Genomic DNA, 16,048 nt, shown 5'->3' on the forward strand with positions numbered 1-16,048 from the left:
ATCTCTGCTGCGTCTATGGTTTCTTATCTTTCCTGCTATGTTTTTCTGACCCTTGCTGTATCAAAAAGTTCATACACTATCGTCTGTGTTTACCATCTCGAAGAAAACCAAGACATTCCAAGGTGCAGCCTCTGAGGAGGCTTTTGAGAAGAAGGCAAGGAAGGCTTGACCCCCGTTGGGACATTGCCAGTGCAGCTTGGAGCCGAGGTTCTGCATAGATGACATTTTCCTTCAGTATCTTAAAAGTGGGGGAGGGTCATGCCTTGGGACAAGCTGAACCATCACATGACATGCACAGAAGCCACAATGACTAGAATTTAACAAATCCATAAACATGAGCTGATGTTTACAGAAAGAAAAACCAGCCAGTGATAGTTGCTTCCCTCACAGCCTTTCGTTTACAGTGACTCCTCAGCGACTATTATTCCCTCCTAAGTTTTTGACAGGCATCTCAATTATTTTTTAATATTATTTAAAAAAATGATGATCACTATGAAAAATTTAGAAAACATAGGAAAGTTTTCTTTTTTATTTTGTATGTATATTTTGCCTGCATGCCTGTATTATGTAAACAATGTTTGTGCCTGGTGCCCAGAGAGGCCAGAAGAGGGCACTAGATCTTCTGGAATTAGAGTTACAGATGGTTGTGTGCTACCGGGGGGGGGGGGGGGGGGGGGGGGGGGAGGGGGGGGGGGACTGGGAATCAAACCCAGGACCTCTGCAAGAGCAGCAAGTACCCTAAACCACTGAGCCACTGCTTTAGCCTCACAAAGCTGATTTTCAAAATCATAACCATTTTATAAGCACTGTCAATATTCTGGTCTATTAACTTCTGTTTAATTTGTTTAACTTCATAGCTATGTGAAATTAGTGTGTTGCATAATACAATGCTGGTAAAACTTACCAGTAAACTGGGTTACAAACTCCTGTCTAGAATCTCAGGAATGCATTAGGTCATATTTCCATGACTATAAAACAAGTGATAGATTCAGTTTTAAAAGATTAAACTCAATGGGAGAGAACTGATCAAATGGACTACTGAGCCAGTAAAGCTCGATTTTCCCACTTGCTATTTGTCTTTCCAGTGGCTTCATCCTCGGAAGTAAGAACTTGGTAAATGTGGTGGATAATTTTGGTTGTCACCCTTGAGAAGATTCATCAGATCCCATGAGCACATCTGTAGAGCATCTTCTTGATTGCTGATGGCTATAGGTAGGGGTGCTTAGCCTACTATGGGCAGTACCATCCCTTGACAGGTCAGCCTGGGCTATATAAGAAATGACCAAGCCAGTAAGACGTGTTCCTCTGTACTCTCTGCTTCAGTTCCTGCCTCCAGGTTCCTGCTTCTCTTCCTTTGATGGTGGAACTGCAAACTTAAAAAAATCCTTTCCTTTGCTTTTGGATGGTGTTTTATCACAGCAGCATAAAGCAAACTAGGACAACGTTTATCTATCGCTCCTGATATAAACAGATCTGAGTCATTATTCATGTGGGATTGGGTGGACACACACATAGTGTTAGCAATGTTTTCCTGGCAAGTAACTCAACCGCCATCATTCTCTATGGTTTTCTGTTTGCATCCTTCCATAACAGTTTAGCTCTTTAGTCAAAGATAAGATCAAAAGGCACTGGCTTACCTGATTAAGAAATTGTGTAGTCCAACATCAAAATACCTGTTTAAAAGAGACAAGACAAGCCTATGAATAAAACAGTTGCAGCAATGGTGAACTTCATAGTTTACATTACAAGCACTTTAAACACTCAGCTACCCCTGTGGAATTGAGGTGTAGCCCTGAGGCAGCAGCAGCAGTAGAGGCTTAGGCCACACCTCCTACATCCTATTCAGAAGTTCTGGGAACCAATCCCAGAAAGTTTTCTTAGGTCAAGTGGTTTTAATGCAAAAATCAGTCTCTGGGCACACAGGTGCCTGCAAACCTAAGCATTTCTAGAGATAAAGGCCATGTGGTGAGTGACCCTTGATAACAGTTGCCCCCAGTGTTTATCTATCCAAACCAAATTAAATTTGTTTGAAAGCCCAGAGCTACACAATGAAGAGAGGAAGGGTGAGTTAGCTGTCTTCTGAGCCCCACCCTGTTGTGGTTCCTGCCAGTTTCCACTTGAAGCACCCTGTCTTCCACAATTTGTCTACTCTGAGCAGATACTGAGAAGGATCCCTCCCCCTGCTACAGCCTCACACAAGTCCCCTCTGTAAGCTCTGGACAAAGCCTTTCCCATACCACTAGGCAGCTGAGTCCATATGAACTTTGCTGACTCCGCTTTTTTTGGTCAGGCTTCTTGACTCTGAAACACTGGATTAGCCAATGCCTTGTCCTTCAGTCAGTCTGCTGTGAAGATGTTGGAATGTCCGTGCTGTCCAAGGTGGCCCTATAGGATGTCTGATGCCTCCCAGACTGTCAGTCTACCTGAAAAGTGATTTTCTATGCCTCCAGGCAATGGATACCAGATACCTCCAGCAAGGAATATGACTGCTTAGGGTCTGTTTCTAGATCATGCACTGTCTCTGCCCAACCATGCGACCAGCAATCCTGGCACCTTGGGCCACCTGACAAACAGCTAGTGATTACTGATACTGTAATAGGATTTCTTGTGGGATATCTTCCTCCCACAAGGTTCTTTCGTGTTTATAGACTGTGGAATCGGGTAAGTGAGAAGAAAGGAACTCTAGACAGCACCCATCATTCCCAAGAACAATTACAAAAATTCAGGAAGACGGAGATACAATAAATATAATCTCCACTCACTTGTAAGATGTGTGCACAGTCCACATGTGACTAAGAACAGCGGCGATGAGTAATCTTACTTAAGACATCTTAGGGGCTTCGTTTTTGCTTTTGTAACTTGGCCTGTGGTTCCTGAGAATGACCTTGTCACAAAATCAAAGACTGGAAGTGGCTGGAGGGCAGACCTGCCTGAAGGGGAGCTGACTCCCTTCATTTGGTTTGAAATCGACACTGGGTCCTTCCTACAGTTATACTAAAGGTGAATCTCACATAAGCAACTTTCCACAACACGGAGGGCTGGAAGGATGGCTCAGTAGTCATGAGTACTGACTGTTTTTACAGATCACCAGGGTCCAAATTCCAGAACCCACAAAGTGGCTCACAACAGTCTGTAACTTCAGTTCCAGGGAATCTGACGCCCTCTTCTGGCCTCCACAGGCATCAGGCATACATGTGATATAAAGACACATGTTCAGGGAAGACACTTGTCATCCACATAAAGTTTTAAATGCTTTTTAAAATTTAAATATCCACGCCACAAGTAATGAGAGTAAGTTTAAAACACCTGCAGAGCAAAGCCCCAGTTTTACTACCCGGAGGATGTATAGACAGCATCTCTGGAGCCTCCTAAAGGTTCTACAACCTAAAGATTCTACAACCCTCCAAACAGCGCCACCATCTGGAGATTGATCAACTCTTCAAACTTGGGAGCCTAGGGTGGGGCTTTTCACTCTTAAACCACAACAGCAGTACTACGTTCATTGCTCAACTGTGCTGAGACAGGCACAGTTTATAGCTAAAGGAACTAGAGTTCAGAGAGGCTAAGTGATCCACACTGAGCCATGGCCAGGAGGAACCACAGCTGGGCGGCAGACTGAGCCTGAACACAAGATCTTCAATCTCTTACCAAGCAGGCCCCTGAAGATACCAGCTCTCACTCGCTGCTTTTTAATGTTAACAGCTAAAATATGTTTATAAAATAGACCACCCTCCCTCATTCCCACCTGACCCTGACTTTCACCTCTCCCAACACAGCTGTCCTGCTCTAGACTGCCTTAGTTTCTCTGAGCACATGTCCCACAGGTGCCCCAGGCACCCCCAAAGGCACAGACACTGCTTCCCATTGTTACCAACAGGAAAGGACTGTTCATTTCATAAACCAGTCCCTCCCGAGCTCCACCTGACTTTGGCTTCTCTCAACACAGCTGCCCCGCTCCAGGCATCCTCGGTTCCTCTAAGCACACACACTCTGCAGGTGCCAGCAGACCCTGGGGGCCTGCATCTGGCAGGGTCTGGAAAGCCAGGTAACCTGCTGGGATGCAGCTCCCAGGGTGAGGGTGGAAAGACCTTATTCATTGGGCAGTGAGAGGAATTAAGTAATAGAATAGAGAGCTGTGGCTTATCACTGCACCTGGTGCACACAAGTCCTCAGTTTTCACGGCTCCATTCCCAGAGAACTCAGTAGGAGAAGCATGCTCTACACACAGGCCTAAGGCACCTTACAATGCAGCTCAGACAGAGGGCATACTGACTCCAGGGCACAAGCAGGGCAGCAGGCAAGCTGCTGGGGACGGCCTGGGGCAGCAGCAGTGCCTGGACAAGCAATGGAAAGCTCGGCAGTGAACAAGAGAAGGACAGGAACACAGGGAATACCTGCCCTGACCAGTTCTGGTGGGCCACTCACACAACCTCACACACTGCCTCTTTCTACTGAGGTGTGTCTCTGTGTTGATATTTATTGGATCAATCAACACTGGATTCATGCCTTCTATGTGCCGTGCACTGTGGCACAACAAGGTTCCCAAATTTCATATTGTGGCTGTAAGAGGTAATTAAGTGTGTCAGTAAAAATCTACTGAGGACAAAATACAAACAAGGTATTCACATAGTGTGTCCCTACAGCTGTGGCCTTTCTGTGGAGGGAACGGTTTTCTGCCTGGTCAGAAAGGGACAGACATGAAGGGACCCAAAGGGAGAAGTTCCAGTTAGGAGTGTCTCCAAGGAGACACTGGGGTGGTCAGCATGGCTGGAGCTTGGTGGTGAGGGAAAATGGGACACAGAGAGGTAGAGAGGAGTGGGCACCAGATCTTAAGGGACCAGGGGTACCAGCGAGCTTGGGTTTTAGCTGAACACCAATGAGAAGCAGTAGAGGGCTTTCAAGAACATGCTTGTTTGTATTTCATGCTCTGGGAAGATGAGAGAGTGGTATGCTTCAATGCATCAATTAAAGAGACCACATTGGTTATCAAGGAAAGATTGGGTGGATGATGAGAGGAATCAAAGCATCTTTTCAGCACATTCTAAACATTTTAGAATGTGGAACACTTAAGAGTTTTTACACTCAATTCCACTGATGGATTAAGGGATACTCAATCAACAAAACCTATTCAACTATTCTAAAATTCCTCCTCTCCTCCAAAACCCCTCAAATCTTTTTAAAATTTTTGTGTCTGTGTGTGTCTGTGTGGGTCTGTGTGTCTGTGTGTGTCTGTGTCTGTGTATGCCTGTGTGTGTGTATGCCTGTGTGTGTGTATGCCTGTGTGTGTGTATGCCTGTGTGTGTGTATGCCTGTGTGTGTGTCTGTCTCTGTGTTTCTGTCTGTCTCTGTGTGTCTGTCTGTCTGTGTGTCTGTCTGTCTCTGTGTGTCTGTCTGTCTCTGTGTGTCTGTCTGTCTCTGTGTGTCTGTCTGTCTCTGTGTGTCTGTCTGTCTGTGAGTGTGTCTGTCTGTCTGTGAGTGTGTCTGTCTGTCTGTGTGTGTGTCTGTCTGTCTGTCTGTGTGTGTCTGTGGGTCTGTGGGTCTGTGTCTGTCAGTCTGTGTCTGTGTGCCTGTCTGTCTCTGTGTGTCTCTGTCTCTGTGTGTCTGCATCTGTCCGTCTCTCTGTGTCTGTGTCTGTCTGTCTGCGACTGTCCGTCTGCCTGTGTCTCTGCCTGCTTCCGTCTCTACCTGTGCTTGTGCCTCTGCCTCTGTCTGTCTGTCTGCCTCTGTGCCTGTGCCTCTGTCTCTGTCTGTCTGCCTCTGTGCCTGTGCCTCTGTCTGTCTGCCTGCCTCTCTCTCTCTCTCTGTCTGCCTGCCTCTCTCTGTCTGCCTGCCTCTCTCTGTCTGTCTGCCTCTGTCTGCCTCTGTCTCTGGCTGTCTCTGTCTCTGGCTGTCTCTCTAACTGCTCTGTTTCTCTGTCTCTGTCTCTTCCTATCTGTCTGTCTGTCTGCCTGCCTGCCTCTGTCTGCCTGCCTGCCTCTGCCTGCCTGCCTCTGCCTCTGCCTGCCTGCCTCTGCCTCTGTCTGCCTGCCTCTGCCTCTGTCTGCCTGCCTCTGCCTCTGTCTGCCTGCCTCTGCCTCTGTCTGCCTGCCTCTGCCTCTGCCTCTGCCTCTGCCTCTGTCTGCCTGCCTCTGCCTCTGCCTCTGTCTGCCTGCCTCTGCCTCTGCCTGCCTCTGCCTCTGTCTGCCTCTGCCTCTGTCTGCCTCCCTCTGCCTCTGTCTCTGCCTCGCTCTGCCTCTGCGTCTGTCTGTCTACCTGCCTGTCTATCTCTATCCCTGTGTCTGTCTGTCTCTGTCTGTGTGTCTGTCTGTCTCTGTCTGTGTGTCTGTCTGTCTCTGTCTGTGTGTCTGTCTGTCTCTGTCTGTCTCTGTCTGTCTCTGTCTGTCTCTGTCTGTCTCTGTCTGTCTCTGTCTGTCTCTGTCTGTCTGTCTGTCTCTGTCTGTCTCTGTCTCTCTCTCTGTCTCTCTCTCTGTCTCTCTGTCTGTCTCTCTGTCTGTCTCTCTGTCTGTCTCTGTCTGTCTCTGTCTGTCTCTGTCTGTCTCTGTCTGTCTCTGTCTGTCTCTGTCTGTCTCTGTCTGGCTGCCTCTGTCTCTCCATCTCTCTGTCTGTCTGTCTGTCTGTGTCTGTGTGTGTTTGTCTGTCTGCGTGTTTACAGCAGAGTGTGCATGCCCCAGCATGTGTGTGGAGAACAGAGGACAACTTTTGGCAGTCAGTTCTCTCTTTCCATCATATGGGGTCCAGGGACTGAACTCATGTCATCCGGCTTTGCAGCAAGCACCTTTACCCACTGAGCCATCTTGGTAGCCCAAACCTCTCAAATCTGAAACCCTTCCAGTCCCAAGTATTTCAGAGAAGAGATGCTCACACACATATACTGTGACTAGTCTTAACATTCTCAACTGCACTTGTCATGAGGAAAACTCAGTTTTACTGCAGTCAATAGGATCAGAAAAATCAGTATTTTAAGCACCTTGCTCCATAAATTTTGCTCTTCTTGTATAAATGTATTCCTGGGAGTAAAGAACTTAATTTCTCCCTTAACAAACACTTACTTAGCACGTACTACAGCCTGGGACTGGGTGTATGGCACTGATTATGGGTGCTGACGGTTTAATGGCAGCCAGTGCAGCAAACCCAACATTCTGGGGGCTCTTCCTTGAAATCTGGGGCCTCGGTGGTCCCAGAAGCCTGCTGAGAACAGCAGCTTCTCCAGCCATCACTGTGCCAGGCAGCTGGAGAACAATGCCCTCAACTGACTTCAACACCAGCAAGCCAGAGGATTCATGGCTGCTGGGCCAGTACGTAAACGGAGTTCCATTCCGGCTGGTCAGGGGCACCCACGGATGATAGAAATGACCATTCTAAAAGTCCCATGGCCCTAAGTTGAAAGCCAGTGGCCTGCGCTTTGCCTTGGCCCTGAGTTTGCTGCTGCCCCTTTAACTGTGTGAGCTGAGACTTTCTGCTTAGGATCCATTAGGACTTGAAAGGTAATTTGTTCTTTTTCAGTCACTTACTCTAAAAAAAAAGGATTATCAGGGAAGACAGATTGGTTTTGCACAGCAGGAGATATCAAATTATATTAACAATCATGTTGTAATTATTATACAAGATTCCTTGAAGTAGGGCACCCCTTTATGAATATAATAATCCCTATTCAAAAAATATAAAAGTTTAATGATACCGTTTATCCACAGGTAAAAATTCCCATAAGCTTATTCATCATTGAGGCTACATTCCCAAGCCACATGGTAACAGCAAGTACAAGCACTTGTGTTGTATTTTCTACTTGGACCCAGCCTCACACCCCTGTGTAAGAAATGGCCACAGATTTGAAGTGAGAGCCAGCCAGCATTCACACCAGCACTCATCGACAGTATTCAGTCAGCACTCAGACCAGTACCCCAGACCAGACCAGTACCCCAGACAGCACTCGAGCCAGCAGCATTCAGGCCTCCTAACTCCCGACACCTTTAAGCAACATCTACATTGTCCCAGATGCAATCTATCATGTAATCTTCAATGTATATCTATTGTGTGCAATAAATTTATTATATAGGAACAAACAGCTAATACAGTGAACTGAAACAATTAAGAAATGTTAATGCATTAATTAATAATGTGTCTTTATGTCATTTTTACTTACAACATTTCTATATTGTAATCTGTTCCCAAACACCGATTTTCATTTAATCACCAGTACACCAGTCCTCCTTGCTGTCCCCCCACTCCCAGCATGACTTGCTGATTCTTGCTTGGCTCAGGAAGCAGAGCCCCCAGTCTCCCACACACACACCTTTGGTGGTCTCACCACTGCTGCCCATGGGCCTAGGCTTCCCCAGAGACACTTTCCTGCCTCTGGGGCCTTTGCCGACCTGCTCGTGTGCACACTTTCTCTGGTGTGCAAGAGCTGCTGCACATTTACACATCTCAAATGCAACTCCTCATCCCCCCTTGGGTTTGCTTCCCTGTGGCCTCCCCCATCCCAGGTCACAGCAGCTACAGCCTTCAGCCACCCAGAAACCTGGACCCATCTCTGAGTCCCAAACCCTCACATCCAACTCACCAAAAAGTATAAGGTCTACCTAAAAACTAAACTCAGACTTCTGATTCCTCAGCACCTGGACTTCAAAACTCTTTCTGATCCTGGAAAGGCCACTTTCTTTCTTTCTTTCTTTCTTTCTTTCTTTCTTTCTTTCTTTCTTTCTGTTTTGTTTTTTGAGACAGGGTTTCTCTGTATAGTCCTGGCTGTCCTGGAACTCACTTTGTAGACCAGGATGGCCTCGAACTCAGAAATCTGCCTGCCTCTGCCTCCCGAGTGCTGGGATTAAAGGCATGCGCCACCACGCCTGGCTGAAAGGCCACTTTCAATGAAGAAGTTAGAACCATCCCTTGACCCTTCATTCCTCCACTGAAACCCTATAATGGCTCCCCACTTCACTCAGAGGAGCAACTGAAGTTATTGTCCCTGGCTACAGAGCTAGCTCTATGCACGCGGACTAAAAGCTAGAGGAGGTTAGGCCTTCAGTGAGTTCAAGAGTGCAGTGTTGTTCCTTTGGTTCCTTGCCTGACTTGACAAGTATCTGGCGCTCACTCACCACATACAGGGAGGGGGGAGGGGGAGGGGTCACACTGAATTCCAAGTGTCTGTCTTAAAGAATGACCAGTGATGACAAACATTCTTAGATGATGTAACCAGAATGGAGTGGGGAATAGGAAGGAAACCATTCGAACCAGTGTGACAAGCTACAGAGAAGTTAAATGTGGACAGCACATCAGAAACTTCTCATGGATTTTAATAGAATTATGGCTGCAGCAACAGGCTCCTTGGGAGACTCAAGGCTGAAGTTGTTTTCTGTAGGCAACCAACCATCCACTTAACCTTCTAGCTCAGACCTTTCTCCCATATTCCAGATCTATTTTATTGATTGGACTTGGCTAGGCTATGGATTTGGTTATCTGGGTGAAGCACCAGCTTGGAGATTGTGGCAAAGGTATTTTAAAACCGTGACTAGTATTCAGAGCAATGGACTTTGGATTAAACAGCATTGTGAGGCATACCTCAGTCAAGCAGTTGAAGACCTTATCAGCAAAGACAGAGGATTCAAAGAGGAAGGACTTCTCTCTCCAAAGCTGTATTGAGGCTCAAAATTACATCGACTTTTCCCTACCCTAGATCTTTAGCATACTCTATAGACTCTACACTTACCAGGTCTTCTTAAAACAGACACACACACACACACAGAGTGTAATTTATATAAATTGTAAATACCAGGAGCACACCCCCCCCCCAGAATTTGATACATAGGAAATGCTGCTATTCAGTCTGAAGCCTATATAGTACTTAATGATTCATAATCATTGTCCTCCTCCTTAGTCAAGGTGTGTGTGTGTGTGTGTCTGTGTGTGTGAGTGTGTGTGTGTGAGTATATGTGTGAGTGAGTGAGTGTGTGTGTGAGTGTGTGTGTGTGTCTGTATGTGTGAGTGTGTGTGTGTGATTGTGTGTGTGAGTGTCTGTGTGAGTGTGTGTGTGAGTATATGTGTGAGTGAGTGAGTGTGTGTGTGTGTGTGTGAGTATATGTGTGAGTGAGTGAGTGTGTGTGTGTGAGTATATGTGTGAGTGAGTGAGTGTGTGTGTGAGTGTGTGTGTGTGAGTATATGTGAGTGAGTGAGTGTGTGTGTGAGTGTGTGTGTGTGTGTCTGTGTGAGTGTCTGTGTGAGTGAGTGTGTGTGTGAGTATATGTGTGAGTGAGTGTGTGTGAGTATGTGTGTGAGTGTGTGTCTGTGTGTGTGAGTGTGTGTGTGTGAGTATATGTGTGAGTGAGTGAGTGTGTGTGTGAGTGTGTGTGTGTGTCTGTGTGAGTGAGTGTGTGTGTGAGTATATGTGTGAGTGAGTGTGTGTGTGTGTCTGTGTGTGTGAGTGTGTGTGTGAGTATATGTGTGAGTGAGTGAGTGTGTGTGTGAGTGTGTGTGTGTGAGTATATGTGTGAGTGAGTGAGTGTGTGTGTGAGTGTGTGTGTGTGTCTGTGTGAGTGTCTGTGTGAGTGAGTGTATGTGTGAGTATATGTGTGAGTGAGTGTGTGTGAGTATGTGTGTGAGTGTGTGTGTCTGTGTGTGAGTGTGTGTGTGTGAGTATATCTGTGAGTGAGTGAGTGTGTGTGTGAGTGTGTGTGTGTGTCTGTGTGAGTGTGTGTGTGTGATTGTGTGTGTGAGTGTCTGTGTGAGTGAGTGTGTGTGTGAGTATATGTATGTGTGAGTGAGTGAGTGTGTGTGTGAGTGTGTGTGTGTGTCTGTGTGAGTGAGTGTGTGTGTGAGTATATGTGTGAGTGAGTGTGTGTGTGTGTCTGTGTGTGTGAGTGTGTGTGTGAGTATATGTGTGAGTGAGTGAGTGTGTGTGTGTGTGTGTGTGAGTATATGTGTGAGTGAGTGAGTGTGTGTGTGAGTGTGTGTGTGTGTCTGTGTGAGTGTCTGTGTGAGTGAGTGTATGTGTGAGTATATGTGTGAGTGAGTGTGTGTGAGTATGTGTGTGAGTGTGTGTGTCTGTGTGTGAGTGTGTGTGTGTGAGTATATCTGTGAGTGAGTGAGTGTGTGTGTGAGTGTGTGTGTGTGTCTGTGTGAGTGTGTGTGTGTGATTGTGTGTGTGAGTGTCTGTGTGAGTGAGTGTGTGTGTGAGTATATGTGTGAGTGAGTGTGTGTGAGTATGTGTGTGAGTGTGTGTGTCTGTGTGTGTGAGTGTGTGTGTGTGAGTATATGTGTGAGTGAGTGAGTGTGTGTGTGAGTGTGTGTGTGTCTGTGTGTGTGTGTGATTGTGTGTGTGAGTGTCTGTGTGAGTGAGTGTGTGTGTGAGTATATGTGTGAGTGAGTGTGTGTGAGTATGTGTGTGAGTGTGTGTGTCTGTGTGAGTATGTGTGTGTGAGTGTGTGAGTGTATGTGTGAGTGAGTGTGTGAGTGAGTGTGTGTCTGTGTGAGTGTGTGTGTGATTGTGTGTGTGAGTGTGTGTGAGTGTGTGTGTGTGTGTGAGTGAGTGTGTGAGTGAGTGTGTGTGTGTGAGTGTGTGTTTCTCCTTGAAGGGTTTAAGGCACAGCTGCATGGTAAGGCACTTAAACATACCTTTGCTGCTTTCAGTTTATTACGTAGAACTTTGTTCCTGTCCGTGCCTTTTGCTATTTTTGTCTTCTATTATTTTTTTTTAAAAAGAAAGAAACATGTTTTCTTCAATTTCATATATTAAGTGTTTTTCTAAATTGAAAAGTAAAATTCTTGGTGCTGGAACCCTTTCTTAGTAGTAGAAATTCTTCAGAGTCTTTTCCCACATTGAGTTTACACTTGACAGAAATTAAGATGTGGCACTCAGGTTAAATGCCGCTGGCCTCAATTTAAGGTTCCAGTGCAATGCCACCAGCAGGCCAGAGTGTCCTGACTCCTTGTCCTCGAGACCATTACTCGTGAGTAATAGTCTCATTATGGAGTTTTTCCTGAGGGCACACAGGGATTTTAAGCATAGGAAGGTTCCTAGGGGGATTGATTTGGCCAGAAAGCCACTTCTGTGAACACTGAAATTCCTGGGTTGGCTTTGTGTTTCAGCTTTCTGGTCTGCACAGCTCTCCCTCAGGAATTCTCCTAGGAGCCGTGCCTGGGAAAGGTGATTGCAAATGGGGGTGTCCAAAGGGTTCAGCAGACCTGTCCCCTCTCATTCAGGGCTGTGCTCACCGTTTCCAGCAGATCAGCTGCTGGGGCCTGAAGCTTCCCCTGAGATGCTCAGAAATAGCTTTTCTTTCTTTAAAGCTTGTAAGTGTCCCAGTTCATCCCAGATTTAACAAGTCTTTCTCTCTCCTGTCTTCTAAGCCAGTGGTTCTCAGCCTGTGAGTTGAGACCCCTTTGGGATCAAATGTCACATATTATATATCCCACACATCAGATACTTACAATTCATAACAGTAGCAAAAACAGTTCTAAAGTAGCAACTATGTAATTTTATGGCTGGAGTCACCACAACATGAGGAACTGTATTAAAAGGTCTCAGCATTAGGAAGGAACCACTGCTCTAGGGTATCCCTGGGTCCTCACTCCATTCAGGCCATATGTCACATGAAAAACTTCACTGTGAGCATATGGAATGGAGCCTTGGTTAGCCCTGGTTGGCCCTGGTTAGCCCTGGTTAGCCCTGGTTAGCCACTAAAGAACAAGGTTCAGATGCCAAGTCTTGTCTGGTTTCAAGACCCACAGACCTTGTGGTCAGATCTCAGATCCACCATGAACTCCTTGGGGTTAATCTGTTCCTAAAATGGGCTTGCAGTAAGCTGAACTTCCCTCAGGACCTAGAGAAGATGCAACCATCCTGCCAGGAGAGAAGATTGTCCAAGGAGACATTTGGTTCCCTCCTTTCAACCATCAGGCTATTGAGAGGATAATCTCCAAGGAACTGGAATGAACTAGAATGCCCCAGGAGTTGTCAGACCACCTAGCAGGAAAGACTAGAGCTGAGGTTATAGTAGACCAGCGATGGATGGGACCACATCTTGACTAGACTACTGAGTTATACACACCTTTGCCCTCAGTACACCATCAAGACTCCCCCAAGATGAGCATACTGGGCAAGGACGTCACTGAACTTTGTATTTGTTCTCCCCATCCCCCACCCCCAGTGTGGCCACATGGAATGAATCTCCTTTCTCTGCTTTTTACTATTGCCTGTCTCTTTAATTGGCCTATTAAGAACGGGTGGCTGAACCTAGTTTGCTATGGCTGCTAGGGTCCACTAACATAAGCATCACTAAGAACCAGGTCACTGTGACAAGCCCACTCAGCTGACCTCATAACAACTTGAAGCCTTCACAAGGGCACTAGAGCCCACTGAGAATGTGACCTAGGGTGAGCAGTCAACGACCTCCTGTGACCCTCTGGGTTCATGGATGGTGACACAGGAAGCCTGACCATCGCCACAGCTTTACAGGCTCCGAACAGGCAGCACAAACAGTGTTACCAGGACAACACTCAATGCCAACTGCTACAGAGGAAAGGACATACAGAAGAACCTGGTCAAGGGAAACTGACAAACTTCTTGGGGAGGCGGGGAAGGCTAAAAGCAAACCGAATGTTGATGTCATTATCAACACAAGCCAAGGAGGAGAAAGCAAGATGCTACAACTGGAGCTGGTACTCTCTCTGGAGAACATTTATCCATATTTATTCAGCCATTGTGTATTCAGTCATACAGACTTTGTCTTACTGTGAATAAAACAAACAAACAACCTCCAGGAAGGAGTCTGTGTCTGCCAAGATAGGTGGATCCACTGGAATTTCACTTCTGTAGAGACACTAGAATTTTGTAGATTCAGAGGCTAATTACTTTTTCTTGGGCTAGTTTGAGCCTCTGGATCAGCCTTCTCTGTCTCTGAACTAACACCTCATGATAATAAGTTATAACCTCTTAGAAGCTATTAACTTAGAACTAACATCTTGTGATAATAAATAAAAACCTCTTAGAAGCCATTAACTTAGCAGAACACCAGCTTCCACCAATCCAGGAGCTAAGAATGTCATCAGATAGCATCTTGGGCCTACAAAATACTTCCCCCTGTCTTAGTGCAACCACCTGGTATACCCACTAATGTATTTTAAATTGCCTTGATTTATGGCTTTCTTTGTCCTATAAAACTATAAAAACTTCATGATACCACTTTTGCATTGGAACATCGAATTGGGGGTAGCCTAAATCTGTGTTCCGGGCCATGGTCATTCAAAATAGCTCCAGAATAAACTAATTCATTTTGAGATGACAACTGTGATAGAGTCCAACTGGCAGGGTCAGAATGACTCATCCTCCTCCTCCGAGAAGCCCAACTTCACTCTCGTATCGGCTCTGATTTTTCTCTTCCACTCCCATCCCTTTACCAGAGCCAACCCCACCAGTTTCCCCATGCGTAGCTCCTCAGGGCCAGCAAGAAACATCAACCAACAACAAAACCTTTGCAGAGCAGCACATCTTAGAACAATAACTCACATGACACTTAAATAAAGTGGTGCCAGAAACAGGTAACAATGGCCGCTAGTCAATCAGGCAGAATCATCAACAGAGAGAAGAAATCCTATTGGCTGGTATTTCTTAGCCAATTGAACTTGTTGAGAACCTTTCAGGCAAGTGCAGTTCCTGTCATTCAGCTTTGAGTATGGAGGCTTCATTTTTATTTTTTCCTTAATCTGTACTTGAGAAGGAGATTCCTCCAGGCTTCCAAGTTGGCTTTGTTGCTAAGTCTCTGACTGGTTTACCCAAACTCATTTCGTTCATTATTCATTTAATAAGCAACCACTGACCCCTCCTGGGCATGAGGCATTCACTTGGCTCTTGTCACACATCAGTAAATAAAACAGACAAGCATCCCCACTCAGTCCTTTGTAACAAAGACAGACAGACAAGAAACAATAAAACAGGGAGGAGAGGGCCTGAGGGGAGGCAGGTGCTACAGTACTGCTAGAAAGACTGTCTCCACAGGCTGATGCCTGATGAACTTCAGTGACTATGAGAGCTTAGCGGGCTGCTCATCCAAGTATTTTAACTATAATTTATTTTGGGCTATCTTTAGCGCCCCCCCCCCCAAAAAAAAACATTCCTTGCCCACCTCTCTATCAGACCTACCATCCTGATAAACATAAAAATATTTTATTCTCCACCAACAGAATGGCTAAGAGTACTATCAGACAACATTTGAGGAATCTGCCTGGCTGTACCCCGCTCCTCTGATGTGCTGAAAGTATAACGTAAAAACAAAATTCTAGGCCGTTAGGCCCAGGCTTGGGAATGTGACCTCTGTGACTTAATGCTCCAAGGTATGCTAATCATAAAACAGATAGCGACATTCCTCCACCCACCCGATTCCTGGGTTCAAAGAGTGTTCATTCAAAGAATGTGCTATTGTTAGGGGCTCTTAGAAACTGTCTTGAGAGATAACCAGAACAATTACCAGGTATTCCTTGTGACTCTTGTGACTTTGCACTTCCTTGGGACTCTTAACTTGTATCTTTGGTATTTTCCAACAACACCCTCCCCACTTCCTTGAGTTGTGGTTTCTTCCTTTAAATGCCCCCTTACCCAGCTACTTGGGGCGCCATGGTCCTCTACCCCTGCGTAGTGTATGACTGTGGGCCCGAGAGCGCTCTTGAATAAAAGTCCTCTTGCAGTTTGCAGCAAAACCGTTTCTTGTGAGTGATTTGGGGTGTTGCCTCTCCTGAGTCAGAACATGGGGGAGTCCCCACGTTGTGGGTCTTTCATTGCTTACCAATTTGTTTTACAGTTGCCTTCATTTATGGCTTTCTTCATTCTGCTGCCACAAAACTTCAGGAAACTGCTTCCATGTGGGAATGTGGGACCTGGGGTGACCTAGCTGTCTTCCTGGGCCTTGACCTCAGAATAAACTACCTCTTGTTTCCTTTGGTGTGAAGCTGTGGTGTTTGCATGGGCAGCCATGATAATATCAGCGAAGGGGTGGGAGGTGGGGACTGGGGACAGCTGCCAGTGCAGCCTCAGCAAAGCCTCATTCAGTGTGAGAGTGACATG

The 16,048-nt window shown here is 46.2% G+C and overlaps 1 protein-coding gene across 4 annotated transcripts in view; it reads right to left on the reverse strand.

The window, feature by feature from the left end:
• The window catches only part of Hhat (hedgehog acyltransferase), a 258,395-nt gene that overhangs the window by 146,994 nt on the left and 95,353 nt on the right, over positions 1 to 16,048 (reverse strand). For all 4 annotated transcript variants that reach the window (XM_011238934.3, XM_017320220.2, XM_017320221.2 and 1 more), the window contains one exon: positions 1,638 to 1,673. In XM_011238934.3, the coding sequence (XP_011237236.1) occupies positions 1,638 to 1,673 (36 nt within the window). The remainder of the gene's footprint in view (positions 1 to 1,637; positions 1,674 to 16,048) is intronic.

The sequence above is a fragment of the Mus musculus genome, chromosome 1 (genome assembly GCF_000001635.26).
Source record: "Mus musculus strain C57BL/6J chromosome 1, GRCm38.p6 C57BL/6J".
NCBI classification, from domain to species: domain Eukaryota; kingdom Metazoa; phylum Chordata; class Mammalia; order Rodentia; family Muridae; genus Mus; species Mus musculus.